The sequence below is a fragment of the Camarhynchus parvulus genome, chromosome 11 (genome assembly GCF_901933205.1).
Source record: "Camarhynchus parvulus chromosome 11, STF_HiC, whole genome shotgun sequence".
NCBI classification, from domain to species: Eukaryota; Metazoa; Chordata; class Aves; order Passeriformes; family Thraupidae; genus Camarhynchus; species Camarhynchus parvulus.
The window spans coordinates 7,988,551-8,011,852 of record NC_044581.1 but is presented as its reverse complement, the minus strand read 5'-3'; the positions used below and the strand labels follow the sequence as shown (position 1 = coordinate 8,011,852).

The following is a 23,302-nucleotide window of genomic DNA, read 5'->3' as shown; positions in this document are numbered from 1 at the left end:
TCTGCTGAGAACATCTTTGCCCATTTTGCCCCCTTACACCACTTCCCTGCTACCTGCAGATAAGGATACCTGGAGCCATCATGCCTTGAAAAGTAAGGGAGAACTGGAGGCTGAGCAAGGATCAAGGTTTTGTTGTGTGATCATGATGTGAAGGGCTGTAGACATCTTGATGAGATGTTCGGGGATAAAGGCGAATCACAGAGCATCCAGCTTGTTCTGTGTCCCCACAGAGTGAACAACTGCTGGCTGTTGGGCTGGGCTCCAGCCATGGGCAGGGACTGAAAGAAATAAGAGGGCTGATCCTGGGACATTTCTGCTCCTCTGGCTGGTATTGAGGAGGGGCAGGCAGCCTTGTCCAGTTGCTATGGAGCCTGCCAAGATGTCCTTAATCCCAAATATATCTCTGTCAGGAAGCTGCAACCCCAAGTGACTCTAGCCAGCCATTCTTTCATTGAGAGTCTTCTGGCTGAGGCTTACAGAGTTGTCATTTTCTTTGATTTAATTCCATATAAACTGCAGAATTATTTTCCTTTAGAGGCTTGCAAATTACGGAAGCATAAACCATGCTAATGATCCGATAAGGACAACTTTGGATACGTTCCCAAGAACAGCTACCCCTGGGCAGGAGCATGCTCAGAGAGCACTGATGGAGAGCAATTTGCCATGCTCACCTGGCTGCCTTCCTTGGGCCCCCCTTCCCAAATTCCTTCATCTCTCAGGAACGAGAGTAATTTCCTCCCTGGCTTCTTGCAGAGGCAAAGGCCCTGCAGACCTGAAGTTATCTCTGGAATGTGTGTAAACACGAGTTCAATGGGATGCTGTTTGCCCCCCATTCCTGGGGGGGGGGGGTTGAGAAGGGTTAATACAAGTTTGTTTTACGGGTTCCTATCCCTGAGAATTGTCTTCCTTAGAGGGCAGCTTGGCTGACCTGAGCCCCTGTGCGTGCATTTCCCAGCATAAAGGGGAGATTGGGGGGCCCCACCACACGGGTGGGATTTCACTCCTCTAAGAACAAGGGATGAAAGGCCAAAGTGGTCTTCCTGCCAAACAGGGACCCAGGAGATGGTATGGGATCACAGTGCACGTGCACTGGGACTCAGTGTGCAGCTAACAGGATTATTTAAGTGATGCTTGGATAGAAACAAATCAGGAGAAGGGTGGGGGTTACAGGAGTTCTGTGCTCCCATCTTCAAAGAGCACTGAAATGTAAGCAGGGGGACAAAATTTTTAAGTGGGCTGGGGCAAAATGCATTTCAATGAGAGGCATAAGGAACTCTATCTGTTTGCATAAAAGTAATTCAGATGTAAGTTCATTAGTGGTGTACAAGTATGTCACTAATGAGACTTGCCTGGAGACCAAAGTGTTCTTGGATTTAGAATAAGAAGCAGGAACCAGAACCTAAAACTAGAGAAAATCAAGCATTAGTACCAAGTAAATGGTTAATTCCTGGATGTGTTGTCAGCACCAGTGACGCACTGAGGCTGGATGCCTTCCAGAAAACAACACTTTAACTGAAGACAAAGAAGCAGACTTAGCACAGAGGTGATCAGTGGAATGGCTTGGCCTGGTATATACAAGGGGTCAAACTAGATGATTTAATGATCTCTTTTGGCCTGAAAGCTCTCTGTTCTCTTAAGAAGATAAATGAAAAAGCCCTTTCACAAAAACCAAGCACTTGAGATATGTGTGTAATGAACTCTGCTGCTTCCAGGGGAACGGCAGAGCAGGATCTGCAGGAAGCGTGACCTTGCCGCCTGCAGGCTGCCTGGAGTTGGTGGCCATCTGTTTGGTGGCAGTGGCTCACCACCATCGAGGCCACCACTCTCAGCTCTGTTTTTAATTGCCATCTCCCTGCATTTAACCAACATTTGCTCCTTAATCTCCATCAGGGTGAAGAGGCCAAGCGGTATGAGCAGCCTCCTGGGGAAGATCGGTGCCAAAAAGCAGAAGATGAGCACACTGGAGAAATCTAAACTGGACTGGGAGAACTTCAAGGAGGAGGAGGGGATTGTGGAGGAGCTGGCAATCCATAACCGAGGAAAAGATGGGTAAGAGGGGCTTTACCTAATAGCAGTCCAGAAATTCCCATCACTTCCTTTACATGTGGGAAGCCCATTGCTGGCTACAGAGTTCAAAAACCCGTGGGGTTTCTTAAGGATTTATTCTAGGGTTACATAAAGCCAGTAGCTGCTGTAGGCATCACAGGGAGACAGGTAAGTCTGCAAACACCTCTCACTCTCTACTCACAACCTTGTGAGTTCTCTAAGTCCAGCCAATGTCTGGCTTTGTCATCTCTTCTGCTTGTGGCGCACAGCATGAACTGGTCTGTCTAATGCAGCCCCCTCCATGAGGAAACACAATTGCCTTTGTCCTGTTTTCTTTTTTCAGTTTGGGAGGGTTTTGTTCTGTCCTTCAAATCACACGTTTCAGCTGCATCTGTCCTCCTTCCTCCAGCATAAAGATTTGTGTGTAAACCCAGAGCAGCTGGCAAGGTGCGTCAGAGATTATGGCAGCGCTGGGCGTTGGTTGTGTGCATCAAGCAATGTTCACTCCAATGAAGTTAATGGAAGTATCATAAAAGTAAATGGTGATGCTGTAAATAAAGCAGAAAGTTAATAACATGCACTGCAGGGAGTGATAATGAGATCAGAAGCAGCATTTCCACCACAAGTGGTTTGCTAAGCTCTGGGAACCATAACCAGCTTAGTGGACAGCTCGTAAAATGTACATTTTATTATAAGCTGTTATTTTACTGGAAGAACTCAAAGCTTCTGCATTCCAACAGATTGGATTTTCTGTTTTAAACAGATATTTTATAACTGTCAAACTATCAGATAGATATTTTCAGTTTGGTCTTGCACCCTTCCACAAACACGCCTTCTCCATCAAATCTCCCCTGATCTGTTTCTGGTCATGAAATAAATGCATGCCCTTGAAAAAGTAGAGCAATTCAGTAGGAGTGCTGCAGAGGAGCAGCTGTTCCTCTGAGATCCCTGAAGTCCAAGGAGGTGCATGATTTACACCACATACAGTTGTGGCAGAGCAGTGTTTGTGTCATCTCTTGTGTGCCCAAACCCAGTATGTCAACTGTTCTTGGCCAGTGCTGTTTCCTTTCCCGCCCCATCCAAGCAGGACAGCTTGCTCTTCATGCCTGGCAAACCTTCATCACGTGATGGTCCTTGAAGGCTAAAGAAGGGATCAGCACATGGAAAAGATGAGCAAAGCAGAGCAGCAATTTTAAGAGCATCTTTAATCTTGGACAGCTTTGGGTTTTGTTGCCTGTCACATCCCAGGCTAGAAAATCTGCTGAGCTCTTGGCAAGCGGTTTTTGTCATTAAACAAATGAGGAACACAATGCCAGGATAACTTGAGACACTCCTTATGAATATGTTTATACTAGTCAGGCATGCAGTGTGAGGGGATCAACTGAGTATCTGCTCACTAGGAATTACTTCCACCTTCAAGGTAAAGGGAGGAGCACCGATGGAGGCACAGCCCTCTGCATTTCTGCTTACAGACCACCTCGGTGTGAAGGGTGCAGTGCCCTCCCAGAGCAGCCATCTCGCCTGGGGGGCAGGTCACACAGACACAGCTGCTGCCGGCCTCAGGTCATTTCACAGGAGCCTGTTGTCCCTTCTGCAGCTGCCTCTTCTCCTTTAATAATGTCAGCCGTGCTCACCCTTCAGTGGGCAATCATTTACACATCTCTATAAAAATTGTAATGAGCTGTTGTTAACCCTTCAACCGAGGCAGGCGAGAGCAGGGCGCTGCCTTTAATCCCTGGTGCTGTTAGAAACCTCTGCTCCCCACGTGTCCTGCTGTGTGATTGTAAATGTCTGCTTGCAAGGAAAGCTGCAGCCCACTCCTGGAGATGTTTGCTCGATGCCACACATCCTGTGCACTTACAGAGATGGTCTATGTGTGTCTCAAGGAAAGCAGGAAGCTTTACTTTTTGCTCAGGAGAGAAAACAGGCTGAATTCCTTTATTGTGCTAACCCTGTGGAAGTTGCTGCAGCCCAGAGCTCCTCGTACCTCCCTGGCCCTTCTCCAGCAGCCACACCAGAACACAGCAACCAGGGGAGCAGTGGGGTTGTGGCATCTGTCTGCTGCCAGTGCCAGTTATCAGCCAGCCACAGCCTGGGCCTAGAATTCCTGAGACAGAGGGGGACATGTGCTGTCCCCTTGCCTGTCCTCCCTTGCCTCTGATTTTCCAACCCTTGTACCCGCAGCCCCCATCCAGAGATTTGCATTTCCTTAGGACTAGAATCTGGGCTTTTACAGCCTGGCTGTATCAGGTCCTGAGGGCCTGTCCTGGATTTGTCAGGAGGGGCTGCAGTAAGGAGCAGAGGCAGCTATCCCCTTTGCTGTTCATCTCTCTGATGTGCTTTATAAATGGAAATGTGTAGTGGCCTCTTAATTGGGCCACCTTTGTAGGGCAGCCCCATGGGGGAGCAGCCGGCCCCGGCACTCCTGCACCGGGTGACTGATGGTGACTGACAGGGGACAGGCAGCACCAAAGACCCTCCCCAGAGCAGCTTGCAGCTGCCCTTGTTAGCAGAGACAGCCTTGCTCCCTCCCACTGGGTTTACTTTGCTCTGCTGTGGATCACAGCTGCCCCATTTCCAGGCGGGTTGATAATTTACAGGCAGCTATTGATTCAGGTAGCAAAGGTTGTTTAGACAAGCACAGGAAGGGTGTTTGTGCCTCCCTCATGCACTTTGCACTGTGCTTGCTGGTGCCTTGGTGTTGGCTGCTCAGAGCTGGCTGAGCACAGAGCTGCCCTGCAGCTCCAGCACAGGTTTCGGAGCATGGAGGGGCTTGTGCTGACCCTGCAGCTTCCCTGCTCACGTCTGTGTGCACCTCCAGCCCCTGTGTGCCTGCAGCACAAGCCAGCCAGGCCCCACAAGCCCTGGTGCATGCCCAGGTAGTGCCTGGGGGTCTGCTCTGGTACCTAGAGCACTTCACTGTGGCCAGCCAAGGACAACGCCATGGGATGACGTCGGTGGCAGTTCCTCCTCCATGCAGCGCTGCTGGCTGCGGCTGTGAGACCGCATTCCTGGTTCATGATCCATATCAATCCCCCAGGAGGCAGGCCCTGCCCACCAGAGAGGCACAGCAGTCGGGGGGAGAGGAGAAGAAAGAGACTGACCCCTTGCTGGGGTTGATAGATGGGTGTCCCAGAGGGGCCAAAACAGCTTTGGATTCAGTAGGTTGGGCTGTTGCTGCCCAGGCCATTGGGGTGTTCCCAGATGAACATCAGTAACTCCTGTCCTTGTTGTCCCAGCTGGGGTTGTGGCTGGTGTTTAGCAGTGCAGGGCGAGAAAAACCACACGCCCAGGAGTGACACTGAGCACATACAGCGTGACCCCTCAGCTTCCTTCCTGTGGCCTCTCTGAGCCCAGCCCCAGGAGCCGGTCACCTCCCTGCTCACAGGGATGAAGGGAAGCGACACTCCCCTGCCTGCCTTTCCTGAGCCACTCTGGGGAGGGGGCCTCAGTACACAGCCCTCCTCCAACAGTGAGGGGCAGGGGCCACAAAAATACCTCCTCCCAGCCAGCTCCTGGCCTGCATTGCACCGTGCTGGTCCCTGCCCCTCGCTGCCAGCGGAGATGAGCTGACCCAGTTGTGTCAGCACGAGAAGGGCTGGAGCTGGGATGGGAGTGGGTGGCAGCAGGGACACATGGGGCTGTTCACCCGCTTGGGGGAATCACTCACTGAAATGAATCTGGATTAATTCATTTCCAGTGATGACTGAGTGGGCAGGAGTGTCAGGGCTGTCCCTTGCAGCAAGGGCAGAGGCTCCCTGCTGGGGACACATTCAGTACAGGTTCGATAGCTGTAGCATAAAGAATTGCAGAATCACTGAATGGTTCAGGTTGGAAGGGACCTTTAAGGGCCAGCTAATCCAGCCCCCAGCAGTGAGCAGGAATTCTTTATCTAGATCAGATTGCTTAGAGCCCCATTCAGCCTGACCTTGCAGGGACCTCATCACCAAATGTTCATCTGTCTCAGAGAGACCATTGGGTAGGAGAGGCCTTTAACCTTCCTATGAGGGCCTTGGGCACTGCAGAGCCTGAGATGCTCATCTTCCCTTAGGCTTTGGTCTTGCTTTCAAGCAGTGGGCTGCTCTGGTGAGCAGGAAAAGCAGTGACCAACAGAACAGCCAAATTCAGTGGTTCCCCACACAAGTTTAATGACCTTGTGATGGCAGTCCAGTATTTGCCACCCTGGAACAAATGCAAAACAATTGTGATGATTCAGTTACAGCTCCTGTTTTGAATTGCAATTTCACTCCTTCTCTAGGTTAATTAGTAGCACAGCCCCGGGCTGTCTATGGCAAGGGTTTGCAGTGAACTACATTAAAATTCAGCTGCATGCCATTAATGAGGAGCGAGTTGCTTTTCCAGGCGTAGGTGTGCCTTCTTCCTCGCAGCACTCAGGTGCCATGCTGAGGGGCAGCACTAAATACTCGGTGGTTAGAAGCTGGTCTGTGGCTGGGAAACCCCTGGCCTGCATCCCTGAGCTGCTGCAGGCTTGCTGGGTGATGCTTTTTGCATCCCTAATGCTCCCTGTGCCTATTCCTGGCTTGTATCATGGGCCTGTCAGCTTGTGTTGAAGGTCGTGGTTGGGTTTGAGCTGCTTTGCTAGGTGGTGCAAAGGCCTGATCCCCTTCAAGGTGCCTGTGGAGGACATTTCTCAGCTGTAGGAGAAGAGCTGGAACCAGAATCAGCCAGTTCAGTTCTCTAGCCTATGAGACCAGCAGAGCTCTGGGAGTCCCCCAGATGGCAGCCAGCAGGCCACAGAGCAGTTTTGGTGTCCGTAGATGTTCAGTGGAGTGATCAGTTCATGGAAAGAGAGGGAGGGAGACAGACAGTGTTTCCCTCCTTACTCATCCCTTCAGGTGGGGTTTGCCCCAGGCTGGGGCCACACAGGCTGCCACAGGCACTGCTCACAGCCTCTGCCTCTGCCTCCCTGCAGGTACATCGAGAGGAAGGCGTTCCTGGAGCGCGTGGATCACAGGCAGTTCGAAATCGAACGCGACATCAGACTGAGCAGGATGAAGCCCTGACGTGCTGGGGGTGGCCAGCCCCCCACATGGGGGATTTTGCTCCCTTCTGTGCCCCAGGGCTGGCTGGGGGCTGCCGGCCACCAACAACCACCAAGCACGGAAACTGTTCTCTACCCAAGACTCAGCCTGTACGTCTCAATGTACAGGGTTTTCCTTTTACTGTAATAGTTTGGGGAGGGTATTTGTCAGTGGACAGGAGGCACTTGGAGGGTTAAATGGCCCAGCAGCTGATAGAAGACACTGGTGTAATTCTGGCAGCAACTTTCCAAGGAGAAGAAGTGGTGGCACCCATCCTTTCCCAATCCTAGGTGCTTCTGGCAGCAGGAGGAGCCGCCAAGGCTGGAAGAGTACTGGCATGTTTGGTGGTGAGAGTGGAGCTGCAGGAAGGTTTCATGGCTGCTGTGCATATTGAAGCTGTGGGCTGGAGCCCTTCTGCCTGCTCTGCCAGCCCCGCAGCACTCCCTGCCCCTCCGCCCTCTGCTCCTGTCCAGACAAAGCCAAACTGTCTGTACTTGTTTGTGGGGTCTGATGATGCTGGGGGGGGGGTTAAGCAAGCTGGTGAAGAAATCCTTCCTTGTTCACGCTGTGAAGAAGATGGGAGCAGCTGCAGCAGGCAGGAAGGGCCAGGATCTGAGTGTTCACGTGAATAAAGTATTCCATCCCAACACTTTGGCATGCTGGCAGTGTGGTTTGTATGGGAAGCAGAGGACAAAGAAATTAAGGATCACATACAGCAAGGAGTGTCTGACAGGAGTCATAAAAACATCTCTCAGAGGTGCCCAGTGTGTGCCCTGATAGCAGCCTGGAGGTCAGAGCAAGTGCTTGAATCACCTTCCCTCCTCATTACTGGGGCTGGTGGTGCAATGAAACCCAGAACTGAGGGTGACAGTCAGTGTAGTCCTGTAGCAGTGCTGCAGGAGTGAGGAAACTCATCCAAAGCATGGCCACGCAGGGACATCCAGCAAGTGCAGCTGCCTGGGAGGGCAGGCCAAGGTGCCTGGGTGTGGAAGGAGCAGCTGGAGCTGGAGAGCAGCAATGCTCTGTCATCCCAGCCATCCCTGCTGGCCTGGCTCTGGAGGAGTTGGGCAGCTCCCCATGTCTGGCCTGTGCACGCAGGCATTCACCAGCATTTCCCCACAGGATGCTCTGGGCTTGCTTGGTGGGGCAGCTCATGCTGGTGCTGTGCTGGGGGAAAGCAGCACCAGCCCCTCATCCTTCCGGGCCACAGGGTGAGCGAGGCCATCGCTGCCATGGCCCTTTGCCTGCAGCTCTGAGCACGGCCTGAGCCTGGGGCTCGTGTGCCCACTGCTGAGTCAGCCCCTGCTCTGTGGCTGTGCTGCAGGATAGACCAGAACAAAACACCACGTGCTCAGGGGAGCTGCAGCCTTTGGCACCCTGTTCTGTACAGAATCAGCTGTATTGGACCTGCTTAAACAAGCCTGAAATTGGACAGAAACAAAACAACTGAGTGATGACATGTTTTCATCTCCAGACACTTCCAAGCCAGTTGCTGCTCTGGCTTAGGTTGCAAAAACTACCAGAGTCCCTGTGCAGGGCACTGTTGTGGGGATATCTCAGCTTGGGGCTCCTGCGTGGCAGTAAATGGCCCTGGCAGGACCTCAGTGTGGGCTGTGGCGCAAGGCAGGTTTGCTGCAGTAGTTTGGCTGCTCTCCTGCTCAGAATGGTAGTGCTGAACCATCTCCAGCTCCTTCTCCCCTTGTGTGCTGTCCTGCCCTCCTTACAGGAACCCTCCCAACAACGACTCCCAAGGCAGCCCAGGCTTGTTTTGCTGCAGATCCCTGAAGATGGCGAGATGCTGAGGTAGCCACAAGCAGGGCTGGGAGGGCTGGGCCTGCTGAGCACTGAGCAGGCAGCCAGGGTAATTATTTGCTCTGCTGTTGCTGAGAGGAGAAGAGGAAATATTTGGGAACGTCTCTGCCCTGTGATGCTGGATAGTGGCAGGGAAGGGTCATGTCACCCCTGCACCGGCTGGGACCCCGTGGCATCTGGCTTCTGGGGGCTGCCAACCAAAACCTTTGCTGCAGTGTGAGTATCCCTGCTGCATTCCAGGGATGTGCTTTCTGCTCCAGCAGCTGGGCACCACCAAGTAGGTAAGAAATGGAAAAGAATTCTGTGCATTGTATCACGAGCAAGAGCAGAATGGAGATGCAACAAGTGCTCTTGGAGATCCCAAAGACCAGAGGCACCAAACTCAGCCTTGTTTTTAAAAGCATTAAAGAGCTCCAGGCTGTGTCCATAGTGTGTCCTGCAGCTGCATCTGGCTCTGGATGGCTTTGGATTCACATGCACACTAGTGGTGTGTTAGAGGGATGTGGCCAGCAGAACCTCCCCTGGTATGCTGGTGAACTGGGAAAATTGATGACCTGCAATTTATGGGATCCTGCCTGCCAGTCCCAGCTATGCTCTTCAGAAACCCTCCAGAGATTTTTCTTCTTTTCAGCTGAGCAAATGTGGAAAACCTTGAAATCTTGGAAGCAACCTGACCTGCTGGAAAAGGGCAATGTAATGGCAGTGGCCAAGAGCCTCGAGTCCCCTCTCTGCTGGGCTCCCCAGCTCGTGGCAGTATGGTGTGCCCAGCTCAGCATGAGGATGCTGGCTGCAGTGCCAGCTCCTGGCCCAGCAAGCTGGGGCAGGCTTGGTGGGATGGCTGGGAGGCAGCCTCCAGCCCGGGCTGATTCCTGGCTTCCTCCACGCTCCCCAGCGTCCCGCGTTTTTGCTGCGTTGGATCATGTATTGCTCGCCTCTCTTCCCTGAAGACGAGGAGTGATTTACGGGTCTCCAGAAAAATACAGCTTGGCTGCTTTGGAAGGAAAAAAGAAAACAACCAGAACCCCTCTCTGCTTGCTATTTCCATTGCCCACTTGCCTTGCCATGAAGGGGGGTGGCCCCAGGACCCACCAGCCCTTGATGTCCCCAACAGCCCTGCACTTTCTGTGAAGAGCAATGTTCTCAGATGTGGGTCCCTCTTTTGAGACATTCCCACCTTGAGCTGTCTTCTCTGGGAAGCTCACGTGTTCTCCATGGGTTAGGACCCACCCTGGGCATTTGCTTGGGGTAATTTTGGCCCTATAAGGAGTTCCTCATGGCCAGAGCATCACTTCACTCCGAGGAGCTCCCCCTTCCCTGGCCGCCTGAAGGGGCCCCTTGTGCAGCTGAGCCCCAAACAAGGCTCCAATTGTGTCTGTGTGTCCTGATGGTCAGGGCTTCTGCCACGGCATCCATGTGCTGGGGCCATGGTAAAACCAGCTGTGTCCAACCCACACCCACAGGCTCAGCTTTACTGATCTGCTGGGGTTTGTGGGGGCCGTTATGGGGCCAGAGGAATCATGACAGGAGGTGACACTGTGCATTTAAAGCTGCTTCAGTGAAAGGGACACGGGAATAAGTGTTGACATGGGAGGAGGTTAAATGCTGTCTGGCTGGGGGTGCATCCCATAGCCCCAGGCTGTCCCAAGCACCACAGTGGGATTCATGGACAGAGCTGCCATCAGGCAAAGGGTGGCAGATGGGAGAAGGAGAGACCAGAGCATGGAGCTGACCTTAGGAGCATCTCCCTGCAGCCAGGGCAGCAGTTCCCTGAGGGGCAGAGCTGGTTCCTGGAAGGTGATGCTGGCAGCATCATATCCTTTTCCAATTTGTTGTTTTCAGCCTCTTCTCACCTCTCCTTCAGAGCAATGTCCCACCCAGCAGCACAGTGGGATTCTGTTTGCAGTGTGTTCAAAAGTAATGGGGAGTAATGGAGTGGCCTGTGGGTCTCCCATCCCATTTGAGGTTCTCCACCCCGGGGCATCCTTGTGCTGGGGGTGGGTGCTGGCACTGACATTTGAAACTCAGCTGATGGCGATGGCACAGCCAGCCCTCCCTGCTGTCAGCCCTTCCCCTCCCAGAGTGAGCCCCAGCTGGGGGCGAGGATCAGCACCAGCCCTCACTAGGGATGAATGGGGAGACAAACAGAGCTGCTACTGTTGGGGCAGCCTGAGCCCTGCAGCCTGTCTTGGCTTTGCTGGAGATGAGGGGGTGCCCTGCAATCCTGTTCTTTGGAAAGGCAAGCAGCCTCCCCCAGCATCTTCTCTCCACAGCTAAGAACCAACTCAGTGCCACAGAGAAGCACAGGGATAAATCCTGGTTGTGATCCTGTTGGGTCCCGTGATATTACAAGCCAAGAGAAATGTCCTCATTATTTCCAGAATATTGAAGTCTAATAAATCCTCTCCTGCCTTATAGGATTTATTTTTTCACTCATTGCTAGGAGACTCAGTCCTGTGTAATCCTATTGCTGCTCCAGGAGGTGGGGAGCAGCTTTCCCAAGCACAGACCTGGCAGGGCTGTGGGCAGGAGCAGGAAGCCCCAGCCGAAGCTGCTGGTCCCAGCAAACATCCCAGTGCCAGTCCATTTCCTGGTGTGTCCCACTGTCCCAGAGCTGTGCCCTGTGTTTGATTCACCAAAATGAATCTCATCCAATTGTTGGGCCAATGGGACATTAATTGGCTGCTAGCCAATTAATATGGCATGGCTCAGCACAGCCTGCTCCCCCTGTCCATTGTACATTTGCCATGCTCCCCCAAATCCCACTTTGGAGTCTTCCTACACCTTCTCACACCATATCCAGCAGGAAAAGCTGCAGAAAGGCAGGAATAGGTGGGTCCAGCCCAGCCAGTCCCCTGCCGGTGCAGAGCCAGCCGTGCCTGGCTCACCGTACACCAGGGACTCCCTGGAAGACAATGATGGAAACATGAATGTGGCTGGAAAATTTGCCACTGAAGTGTTTTCCATAGCAACCGTTGCTGGGGCAACCTGCATCCCAAGGAGCATCCATCCCAAAGCACCCAGCCCTGTGTCCAGTGGAGCTGGCAGGGAATCACAGCATGGGACTGCTGGGACTGCCAGCAGCAGCAGCACAGGGATGCTCTGGCAGCCAGTCCAGCTCCGAGCATCCCCAGTGCTGCAGGGTCCCTGTAATGCTCCACTTCTCATCTTCTTTTTGGCATTTCATTTTCTCAAAGGTAGAAGCCTAAGGAAGACCTGCAGGTGCCTGTTGCCCCATGGGTGCTTGGCTGTGGAAGCAGGGATGTGCAGGAGCTGTTGCCAGCTTGGGGTGCTCAGCAGATGCAAGCAGTGATTTTTGGCTCTGATGGACCAAAAATGGGATTGAGTTTGACAGTGAACACTTTGATCTGAGCAGCAACACAGGGAGAGGGAAAAGGGATATTCCCGTGCTTTTAAGTCCAAAAGCAGGAAGCTTATGGCCCCTCAGCACCTGCCTGAAATCATATGGTGGCAGCTTCACCCTGGGGACACCTCAGGGGTCCCAGGAGACCCTCACTGCTGCCCTGGTGGGCCCACGCCAGACTCAGGGGCTCCAAAGGAAACACACCCTGGCTTCATGGGATCAGCTGCAGAGTGGTGCAGAGAGGCTGGGGAGCCCTGAGCCCATCCCAAGAATGTCCCCAGTGCTCAGTGCCTGCGCTGTCACCACTGTCACCAACAAGAGGAAACCACAGCGCTGAGGCTGCGCCCGCCGGGGCGGCTGCGGTTTGCGGGCTGACCGCAGCCCCTGCCACCACCGGATGTCTCCCACCCACAGCTGTGCCTCAGTTTCCCTTTCTGCACCGATACACAGGGACACTTGCCTCCAAGCTGGGGACAGTGGTGGTGGCAGTGGTGGTGCTTTCTGGGGAAGGGCACGTGTGCAATCTGGCCTCAGCTCTGCCGCTGCACCCTGGTGTGGCCTGAGAGTAACCCCGGGGAGTGAGAGGAAATGCCGTGAGGGGGATGGTGGCCAGGAGGCACGGGCACAGTCAGGGGCACATTCCTGGCCTGTCTCCACACACACCATCACTCACTGGCCTGCAGCTCTCACACAGGCCCACTCATTGCCCGCTTGCCCGTGAGCTCACTGGCTGCAGGCACCCCTTGTGTCCCTCCCCTTGGCTCCCTATGTGCTCTCACACGCCTGGGGAGCAGCACGGCTGTCTGTGCAGCTTGTGCATGTCCATAGGTCCTGTGCTCCCACGCAGCCCCATGTGTGCCTCCCACAGCTCCCAGCTGCAGCCGCCCTCCCAGCCTGCTCCCAGCACACAGTGATGCCAAACCAGGCTTACCAGCTGTCGGGCTGTCCATGGGACATGGAGCCAGGCTGTTGGAGCAGGCCTGACAGGCAGCTGTGGTGTGCCACAGGTACCGTGGTGTGCCCTGTGTGCCAGGGTGTCCCATGGTGTGCCATGTGAGCCAGGGTGTGCCATGTGAGCCATTGCACCTACAGCTACCCATTACCTTGTATGCCCCTGCTATACACACCATCCCTATTACACACTCCAGAGCTCCCCATTACCTTACTGTTACCCTTTATTGCACACCCACGGCACACCTGCTACACACCCATTAACCTTTAATGACCCTTTATCATTACACACCCCTTGCAGAGCCTTTTTCCTTCACTTGCACATTGCATATAGCCTTTGTTACACACCGAGTGCAGGCTCACCACAACACCTGTTGCACACCCTTCAGTGCACACATCTGTTGCACGCCTGTTCTGCTCCCCTTACCCTTTGTCGCCCTTGGTCACACCCCTGGGCCGGTGTCACACCCCTGGCCGGTGTCACAGCCCTGGGCCGGTGTCACAGCCCGGGCCGGTGTCACACCCCTGGGCCGGTGTCACACCCCTGGCCGGTGTCACTCCCCTGGCCCGGTGTCACACCCCTGGCCGGTGTCACAGCCCTGGCCGGTGTCACTCCCCTGGGCCGGTGTCACAGCCCTGGGCCGGTGTCACACCCCTGGCCGGTGTCACTCCCCTGGGCCGGTGTCACAGCCCTGGGCCGGTGTCACAGCCCTGGGCCGGTGTCACACCCCTGGGCCGGTGTCACAGCCCTGGGCCGGTGTCACAGCCCTGGCCGGTGTCACTCCCCTGGGCCGGTGTCACAGCCCTGGCCGGTGTCACTCCCCTGGGCCGGTGTCACTCCCCTGGGCCGGTGTCACTCCCCTGGGCCGGTGTCACAGCCCTGGGCCGGTGTCACTCCCCTGGGCCGGTGTCACAGCCCTGGCCGGTGTCACAGCCCTGGCCGGTGTCACAGCCCTGGGCCGGTGTCACAGCCCTGGGCCGGTGTCACTCCCCTGGGCCGGTGTCACTCCCCTGGGCCGGTGTCACAGCCCTGGCCGGTGTCACAGCCCTGGCCGGTGTCACTCCCCTGGGCCGGTGTCACAGCCCTGGCCGGTGTCACAGCCGTTCCGCTCCCTTTACACACGCGTGGCTCACCCTGCGCCCCGTGCCCGCCCCGCCCCTCGCCGGAGACCCCGCCCCTTTCCCCGCCCATCGTCCCTGGCCCCGCCTCCCGGGCGGGCGCAGCCAATGGGGGCGGGCAGAGCGGCCGGGCCGGGCGCGCGCGGCGCTATAACGATCCCTACGGCGCCGCCGCCGCCCGCGCGCCCCGGCCCCGCCGCCCCCGGCCCGGCCCGGCCCTCGGCCCCGCACCCGCACCCGGCCCGCTGCGGCCGGAGCGGCCCCGCGGGAAGATGAACTACCTGGTGAGTGGGGACACGGGGGGAGGACACGGGGGCGTGCGCGGGGACAGGTAGGGCATGGGGAATGGCTACTGGGGGGCCCTGTTGGAGGAGAAGGACGAGGAGGAGGAGGAGGAGGAGGAAGGCCTCAGCCCCCTCACCGCTCAGCCCGGGCAGGGCCTCTCCGGTGCGGCCGATCCCACTGGCGTGACCTTGGCCGAGCTCCCCCGCTCCGAAGACGGGCAGGCCTTGCCGGCTCCCCTCCCTCCCGGCGGGGCAGGGAGCTGCGGGACTCGCGGGGGGCCCAGCGGGGCCAGGGGCCTCCCCAGGCCTCCGCCCCACCAGGCGGGGCGGCACCGGCGGCGGGCAGGGCCGCGGGACAGCCGGGACTCCGGCCCTGCCATCCCGGGCGGGCCGCGACCCGTCCCGCCGCCGCGGCCCCGAGCAGCGCGGGCAGGTGCCGCCGGGGCCCGGCTGGGGGACCCCGCGGGGTGGAAGGGGCCCGGGCCCGACGACGGGTGCCGTGCGATGGCCACGGCCGCGGCTGACTCACCGCCCCGGCACTTCCTCCCAGTCGGCGGAGGGAAGGGGCGGGAGAGGCAGAGGAGGCCCCCCGAAACCGGGGAGGCGGAAGGGCCCGGCCCCTTCCCAGCACCACCTCTGGGAAGGGTGGGTTTTGCTCCAGCGAGGAATCCCGCGGTGGCTGGAACGGGGAGATCCAGCTGGCGGGAGCTGCGCGGCGAAGCCCCCGGCCCGCGGGGCTCCGTGCCGGTGCTGAGCTGCCGCCCCGCTGTCGCCCGCCGGGATGACGCCGCACCGGCCGGCGGGGCCCGGCTCACCGCCCCGGCGCGGGGCTCTCTTCCAGAACGTGCTGGCCAAGGCGCTGTACGACAACGTGGCCGAGTCCCCGGACGAGCTCTCCTTCCGCAAGGGCGACATCATGACGGTGCTGGAGCGCAACACGCAGGGGCTGGATGGCTGGTGGCTCTGTTCGCTCCATGGCCGGCAGGGCATCGTTCCCGGGAACCGCCTCAAGATTCTCGTGGGGATGTACGACAAGAAGCAGCCGCAGCAGCAAGCGCCTGCCCCGGCACAGGGGCAGGCACCGCCGCAGCCATCTGTACCCCAGCCGGCTCTGCCCTTCCACCACCAAGGGGGCTACACCCCGCTGTCACCCGCCTCGCAGTACACCCCCATGCACCCTGCTTATGCACCCCAAGGGGACAATGTCTATCTGATGCCAGTCCCCACCAAGGGACAGCAGGGTCTGTACCCGGGCTCAGCACCCACTGGACAGTTTCCTCCTGCCCCAGCTAAGCAGCCTTCCACCTACCCGAAGCAGGCACCTTCCCACACCTTCCCCAACCCCGGCCAGGAAATCTACCAGGTTCCCCCCTCCCTGGGCCAGGCAGCAGAGGCGTACCCAGCGGGCTCTGCCAGTCCCCCCCAGGATGTCTACCAGGTTCCTCCTTCAGCTGGTCAGGCTCAAGAAATCTACCAGGTGCCACCGTCATTGGACATGAGGAGCTGGGAAGGGCACAAGCCCCAGGGCAAGGTAAGATGGGGAGACTGGACTGGGAGTGTGTTGTGTTTGTGGGGTGCTCTGTGGTCCATGGGTACAAGTGGGTGGCACAGTTTGGGCTTCTCAGCTTGCTACACTTGGAGCAGGCAGCCCATGTGCCCATTGCTGGGGTTGTGTGGGCATCCTTGCCCACACTGCTGGCAGGAGTGGGTGCACTGGGAGAGTCCCTGCAGTGGCTGAGATGCCCTGGGTGGTGTGAGCTGCCCCTCTTGGGGCTGGCACAGCATTCAGCACTCTGATCCTTGTGGTCTCTTATGTGGGCTCTGCTGGTGTCACCCAGGGCATGGCAGCGTGTTTGGTATGGGCACAGAGTGTCGGTAACCCAAGAGCTATTTTGGGATGCCGGGTTCTGGAGCTGTGGAAGTAGCTGTGGTACCCAGCATAATGCTGTGAGGTTTTGTTCCTCCTGGGAACACACACAGGAACAGACAGGCAGTGCCAGCATTTCCCGACTGTGCCAGGCAGCCTGCCAGTACTTGTAGGTACACTGGTGAGGCAAGGGTGAGGCACCAGGCTGTCCCCAGCATGGAGCTTAACGGACATCAGCTTCCTTCTGGCTCTGCCCCTACCCTGGCACGTCATCCCGGGGAAGAGGAGTGAGGTGCTTTCAGTGTCGTGTTTTCCGGGAAGGCTACTCCAACTCATACCCCTGGGAAGCAGCCAGTGAGGGGAGGGAGCTGCCAAATCACAGCCAGGGCACAAGGAACATCCGAAAAGGAAGAACCAGCCCAACATCTCAGCCCTCCTTGGTACTGGTTGGGCAGGGTGCCATTACCCTCCGGGTTTGGTTATTTTCCGCTCTGGTGTCACCATGAAATGACCCATTCAGGTGCGGAGCTGTGGGTAGGGAGGGGTCTCCAGGTGTTGGCAGACCCCGGCCCGTGCCTGGATCGGCCGTTGCTTTCTGCATGCCACGGCTGTGCTGGCCGGGCTTTGTCTCTCGCTGAGACTCTATCGCCGCTATAAATAACCGGTGATATCATCCTGTCCCCGGCACCGCCGCACACCCGGCCGGGGAGCGCCCTCCCGTGGCACCGGGCAGACCCTGATTCCAGGCAATCCAAACCATCCTCTCTCTGGCCCTGGTGCTGGGTTTTGGGGAAATGATGCAGAGTGGGAGATGCTCGGTAGTGCCCACATCATGTCTTTTCCTTCTTTCCAGGTGCTGGTGCCCACCCGTGTGGGCCAGGTGTATGTCTATGACTCCCCCAAGGGAGAGCAGGTTGAGTACGATTTCCCTCGCCACCTAATCTCCACAGGCTCCCAGGAGATCTATGATGTGCCACCTGTCCGAGGAGGGGTCCTGAGCCAGTTCAGCCAGGAGGTGAGGCTGCTTGGGGTGTCAGGGGAATCTCTGGATCTGCCCTTAAGAATGGGTCACAGCCTGAGATCTATACCAGGCTAAATTGCACCCAAAATGATACTTTACGGACCTCAGTGCCACTTCTGAGCACCTCCACCATTCCCAGCTGGTCCCTGAGAGGAGGTGGGTAGCCACACCATCTCTCTGACGCATTCTCCTGTGTTCCCCCCTCCAGGTTTATGACACTCCTCCCATGGCAGTGAAGGGTCCCAATGGGCAGGACCCAGGGCAAGAGATCTACGACGTGCCCCCCAGCGTGGAGAAGAACTTGCACCAAACTGTAAGTGCTGCTGGGAAGCTCCCAGCTTCTTTGTGTAAGAATGACAAACAGATTTTTACAGGGAGAAAAATAATTTACTAAATCATCTCCCCAGAGGTGTGGTGATGTCCCTGGCACTGGAGGCTTTCAGAATGCCAAGGAATGGGTTGCTGGGTGTTCACATCCAGGGAATGAGGTTGGACCGGATGATCTTTCAAAGTCCTTTCCAACCTGGGCTGCTCTAGGATTTTTTGATTCTTGTGCCAAAGGGCAGGGGCATCCCTGGGGTGCATGGCTTCATCCCAGTGCCCACCCCGTGCTGTCGTGGATGCTCCGTGCTGGCACTTGCATGCCCTGCAGCTCGGGGCAGCCAGCCTGTGCCTCCACACATGCCCCAGGCCAGCTCTCCCAGCAGTGCTGACAGTGCCACTGCTCTGCCCTTGCAGGTGTACGATGTCCCCCCCTCAGTGAGCAAGGACGTGCCCGATGGCCCAGCGCGGGAGGAGACGTACGATGTGCCACCCGCCTTTGCCAAGCAGAAAGCCTTCGACCCCTCCCGCCACCCCCTGATCCTGGCCCAGCAGGAGCCCTACGTGCCAGAGGATGTCTACGATGTGCCCCCGGCAGCTGGGAAAGGTGCTCCTGAGCTGCCACTCTCCCATGAGATCTACGATGTGCCCCCCAGCCTCAAGAAGCTGGGGGGATCCAGCTTCCCCTCCCAGGAGGTGTACGATGTGCCCCGGGACCTGCACGCCCCAGGCAAGGGCTCAGTGGACACGGAGGGCGAGTACATCTACGACGTCCCACCACAAGTAGACCGCGAGGCCAAGGGTGCTGATGGGAAGCGCCTCTCGGCTTCCAGCACAGGCAGCACCCGCAGCAACATCTCCACATCCTCGCTGGACGTGGTGCCTGTGAAGGAGTCGGCTAAGGGAGCCGGCAAGGAGTTCTCCCTGGACTTGGATGCTGCCATGGAGACACTGGCCAAGCTCCAGAGTGGCGTCAGCAGCGCTGTCTCCTACCTCATGTCCTTTATCAGCACCAACTGGCGCAGCCCCGAGCACATGGAGGCCAATGCTGCCAACATCCGTGGGGCGGCCGAGGGTGTCCGGACGGCCCTCCGGGACCTGCTGGAGTTTGCCCGGGGGGCAGTGGGCAATGCTGCCCAGGCCTCTGACCGCTCTCTCTACACCAAGCTCAGCAAGCAGCTGCAGAAGATGGAGGAGGTCTACCAGGCCCTGTCACGGCACGGCCAAGCGCTGGACGCTTGCCACTGGACCCCCAGTGCTCTGGCCAGCAGCAAGCCGGGCACAGACGACTTGGAGCACTTCATCATGCACTCACGTGGTGTTCCTGATGACACTAAGCAGTTGGCTTCCTTCCTGCATGGCAATGCCTCCCTTCTCTTCAAACGGACAAAGCCGGCGGTGGAGAGTGGTGGCCATGGGCCCCCTCACCCCTCCGACAAGGCCAGCAGCATCCAGTCACGGCCCCTGCCCTCCCCTCCCAAGTTGCTGGCCCAGGAGTCACCTGATGGGCCCTATGAGAACAGCGAGAGCGGCTGGATGGAGGATTATGACTATGTCCATCTCCAGGTGGGCAGGGGTATGGGGGCTGTTTCCCACAGGGAGTGTTTATGATGCAGGCTCTCTGGCACAGGGGGGATTAGGCAGCTCTGCTTCTGCCTATGTTTTGCTCTTACCCTCCAGCTTGAGGGCTTTGTGTACCAGGGTTGTCCCAGGGCGGGGGGCTCTCTGGCAAGGCTGATGTTGCTGACCCCTTCCATGTCATGCCCCTGCAGGGCAAGGAGGAGTTTGAGAAGACCCAGAAGGAGCTGCTGGAGAAAGGCAACATCATCCGGCAGAGCAAGGACCAGCTGGAGCACCAGCAGGTAAGGGCACTGGGGCAGGCAGGTGGGTGCTGCTATGCACAGGGCCCCATGTCTTGCTTCGATTGTAACCTCTGCTGCTGGTCTGACCACAGCCCTCTTCCCTGGATGTTCTCATGGTGCATTCTACCTTGCTTTCCATACCAGTGCTATGCTAGTAAAGAGGGGAGTATGCACTTTGATCCTGGAGAGGAGCCTAGCATGGCTGTCCTGGGGCTGGTGCTGTCTCTCACTGTGTTCCCTGGGGCTGGTGGCCATGGCCACCTGTGCTGGTGGCTCCATGGAGGGGAGCAGGAGCTGGCTCAATGGCCACCCTGCCCCATGCCTGTCTCTCCCACAGCTGAAGCAGTTTGAGCGGCTGGAGCAGGAGGTGACGCGCCCCATTGACAACGACCTGTCCAACTGGAGCCCCCCCCAGCACTACAGCCCCGCGCGGGGCGGCGGGACACTGTGTCCTGCTGACCGCCAGCTCCTGCTCTTCTACCTGGAGCAGTGCGAGGCCAACCTCACCACGCTCACCAATGCTGTCGATGCCTTCTTCACTGCTGTCAGCACCAACCAACCTCCCAAGATCTTTGTGGCCCACAGCAAGTTTGTCATCCTCAGTGCCCACAAGCTTGTCTTTATTGGGGACACGCTGTCTCGCCAGGCCAAGGCCCAGGACGTCCAGCACAAGGTGATGCACTACAGCAACCTCCTGTGTGAGATGCTCAAGGAGATCGTGATGACCACCAAGGCAGCTGCCCTTCACTACCCGTCTCCTTCTGCCTCCAAGGACATGGTGGAGCGTGTCAAGGACCTCGCCAACAGCACGCAGCAGTTCAGGATGGTGCTAGGCCAGCTGGCAGCCATGTGATGGCCTCAGGGCCACTGTCCCCTCTCTCTGGCCCCCACCCTTCCCCAGACATGCATTCCCCTCCATGCAAGTGCTCTCCACCCGGTGTAAGCTGATATGTACATAGAGACTCCCACACACACCGGGGGGCTGGGGCTCTGTGGGAATAGAGGTGAGGGGCTGCAGCCATCATACCCCTTCCTCCTCCCTCTGGCAAGGGGCCAGGAATGGTTCAAGCAGGGCCCGTCATGAAGCAAAGCTGGGAGATGGATCTGTGTCCACTCCTTCCCCACTGTCCTCTCTCCATACAAAACCGGCAGCCAGTTCTGGGCTGAAGGGCATGGGGCCATGTCCCTGGTGAGCCAAGGATGTGCCTGGCAGCTTGAGATGCAATTTGAGATGCTCTTTGTGGTGCTGTGGCTGCTCTGCTCTCGGGACAACTCTACAGTGGACTCTGGAGAACTGTACAGTAGCCAAGAGATTCTAATGGTGTGGAAGCCATCCCCTGTGATGGTGGGACAGTGTGACAGAGATGGGTTGTACTGTCCCCTTGTGTGCTGGAGGCTGGGGATAGGGGTCCCCAGGGGGGTTAGGGGTGGTGGGGAGCTGCTGAGGCAGGAAGGGGCTAACTTGTGCGTTCTCGCGTCTCGGGTTGTGCTACAGTACCAGCTGTAACCGAAACGCGAACCGAAATTGGTGCCTTTTGAACACAGGGGAAGCTTCCGCTGGTTCCCGGAGCTACCACGTGGCGGCCCCCTCCAAAACTTGGCTCCAGGTCCCTCAGCAGTATAAAGATTTGCCTAGAAACACCCCTTATCTCCTGCGTATCTGCGTGTGCCTGCTGGGGTGAGGGAGAGGCCCTGTGGCAGGGCTGAGGAGATCCTGTCCTCCTAAAAAAACTCCTTGCCTTTGGAGACTACTGGTGCACAGAGGGTTACTGGGACACAAGGGATGGGACTAAGAGGGTTGGGGGGAAATGAGGGGTGGCAGTGCAGGGCGCTGGGGCCACGTGGCCCTAGAACCAGTATCAGATGAGTGTCCCTCACAGCACCTTGCCAGGGGCCATGGTCAACATGAGACCTATGGGTTTGGTGTGGCAGAGAGGATGGTAGCCCGTGACCCCAAGCATTCCTGGTCGTGGCTATCCATCCCTTACAGAACCTCAGGAACCATGGCACATTCCCCCCCCTCCCCCCTGTGTCAATGCCCTGGAATCAGGGACACCTATGGACACCCCTGCACAACCACAGCCTTAGTGTGTCGTACCAGCCTGGCCACTGCCAAACAGCTTTCAGCCCACGACGCCACTAATGCGGCCAACAGGGGAACAGAGCCGTCATCGCTGCGCTATTGGAGGCCCAGCGGTGACACGGCTCGTCGTCGTCGGTAGCCGGTGCCAGTTTCGCGATGAAACAGGCACACAGCGCAGACGAGCGCCAGCAGGCCAGTACGGCACGGTGAGCCCCCGACGAGGCAGCAGCCAACCGCACGCACGACGCCGCTTTCCAGGTGCCGGAAACCGCACAAAGGGGCACCAGTGGGCACACGGCAGCGTGACAGGCGCCGCTTCCTGCAGACCAGCCGCCTGCCACACACGCCCGGGGCAGGCTGGGGCACTGCAACAGACGACGGACGCCGCGTTTCCCAGCCTGGTGTCACAGCCTTCCTCTCTTTCACAGCCTTCCTTTGTCTACCCGCTAAATATGCCCGGAACGCTTCTCCGATTACCCCACGTTTGCCCACCGCTGGCGACGCCTCTGTTCGCCAGGTTTCAGCCTGGGCATCACGGAGTGACACGCGGGGGCAGCGCCAAGACGCGGGTGGCGGGGAGACGAGGAACACGCCCCGTCTCCACGTAAAGCCGCGACGGCCGGGAGGGGCCGACGCGGCACGGTGTGGCGGCACGCGGGACCCGAGTGCGGCGCCCGCCCGCCTGAAAGCGCGCCGGCTGCCGCTACGCCACAAAGGTAACGGGAAAGAACGGAACAGGGAACGCACAGACGTGACAGCCCGCCAGTGCCGCCCGTCTTCTTCACGCTGGCAGCCTGGGCGCAGTTCCACACGCCAGTAAACCCGCCAGACCGGTTCACCAGTGCCCGCAGCCGCAATTCAGCCGCCAAGTCGAACAAGACACCGAACCGTCGAAACAGAACCAGCCCGCCTGCGTACCAAGAGGGAAGCCGCGACCAGAGACCAGAGCGAACAGCCCCCCCCCTTCAGGACAGCCCGTTAAAAACCAACAAAACGCCCGCCGCGGGCAGCCAGGCCCACGGCACAGGAGCGCCAGCCGCCCCAGCCAGTGCCAGCGCCAGCCGGTGCCGCCACTGACCCAGCCTGTCATACAGCGCTCACTGCCGTCTTCGGCCCTCGCTCGCCCGGCATTCCGGCAGGACACAGGCCGGCAGCGCGGGCTCAGCTGCTTCAGAAGACCCAGCGCGAGTGCGACGCGGGCAGACGCCGGAAAGCGGCGCGCGAGGGCCGCCGCCAGGAGACGAGCCACCAGCCAGGCGCCGCCCCTGGCACACAGTGCCCGGAGCGCCCCGCACGCAGCGGTGAGCCGCGCCGCCCGCCGCCGGGGCGCGGGGCCGGGGGTTACACCAGCAGGCGCGGCACGGCACGCACAGCACGTGAGGAGCCGCAACCGCACCGGTGCGCGCGGCAGACACCGCCAGCACGGAGGCGCGGCCGCGGAGGGCAGCTCCCCTCCCTACCCACTTACGCCCCCTCCACCCTCAACCCAACCAACACCCCCCACCTCTCCCACCCCCTCCCCCTCCCACCCTC

At 58.1% G+C, this 23,302-nt stretch overlaps 2 protein-coding genes across 3 annotated transcripts in view; both read left to right on the top strand.

The window, feature by feature from the left end:
- The window catches only part of CFDP1 (craniofacial development protein 1), a 60,085-nt gene extending 52,348 nt beyond the window's left edge, over positions 1-7,737 (top strand). The window contains exons 6-7 of the mRNA XM_030956289.1: positions 1,891-2,049; positions 6,980-7,737. Coding sequence (XP_030812149.1) covers positions 1,891-2,049; positions 6,980-7,070 — 250 coding nt within the window. The 3' untranslated portion in view covers positions 7,071-7,737. The remainder of the gene's footprint in view (positions 1-1,890; positions 2,050-6,979) is intronic.
- Positions 7,738-14,523: 6,786 nt separating this feature from the next.
- Positions 14,524-21,351, top strand: BCAR1 (BCAR1 scaffold protein, Cas family member). Of its 2 annotated transcripts, XM_030956133.1 has the most exons (7): positions 14,524-14,615; positions 15,457-16,146; positions 17,336-17,497; positions 17,712-17,816; positions 18,242-19,390; positions 19,597-19,686; positions 20,024-21,351. In XM_030956133.1, the coding sequence occupies exons 1-7, from the start codon at positions 14,604-14,606 to the stop codon at positions 20,537-20,539; spliced, it is 2,724 nt and encodes a 907-aa protein (XP_030811993.1). In that variant the 5' UTR covers positions 14,524-14,603; the 3' UTR covers positions 20,540-21,351. The 2 variants fall into 2 exon arrangements, with proteins under 2 accessions (XP_030811993.1, XP_030811992.1); XM_030956132.1 differs by lacking the exon at positions 14,524-14,615 and having other exon boundaries at positions 15,382-16,146.
- Positions 21,352-23,302: the final 1,951 nt, after the last annotated feature.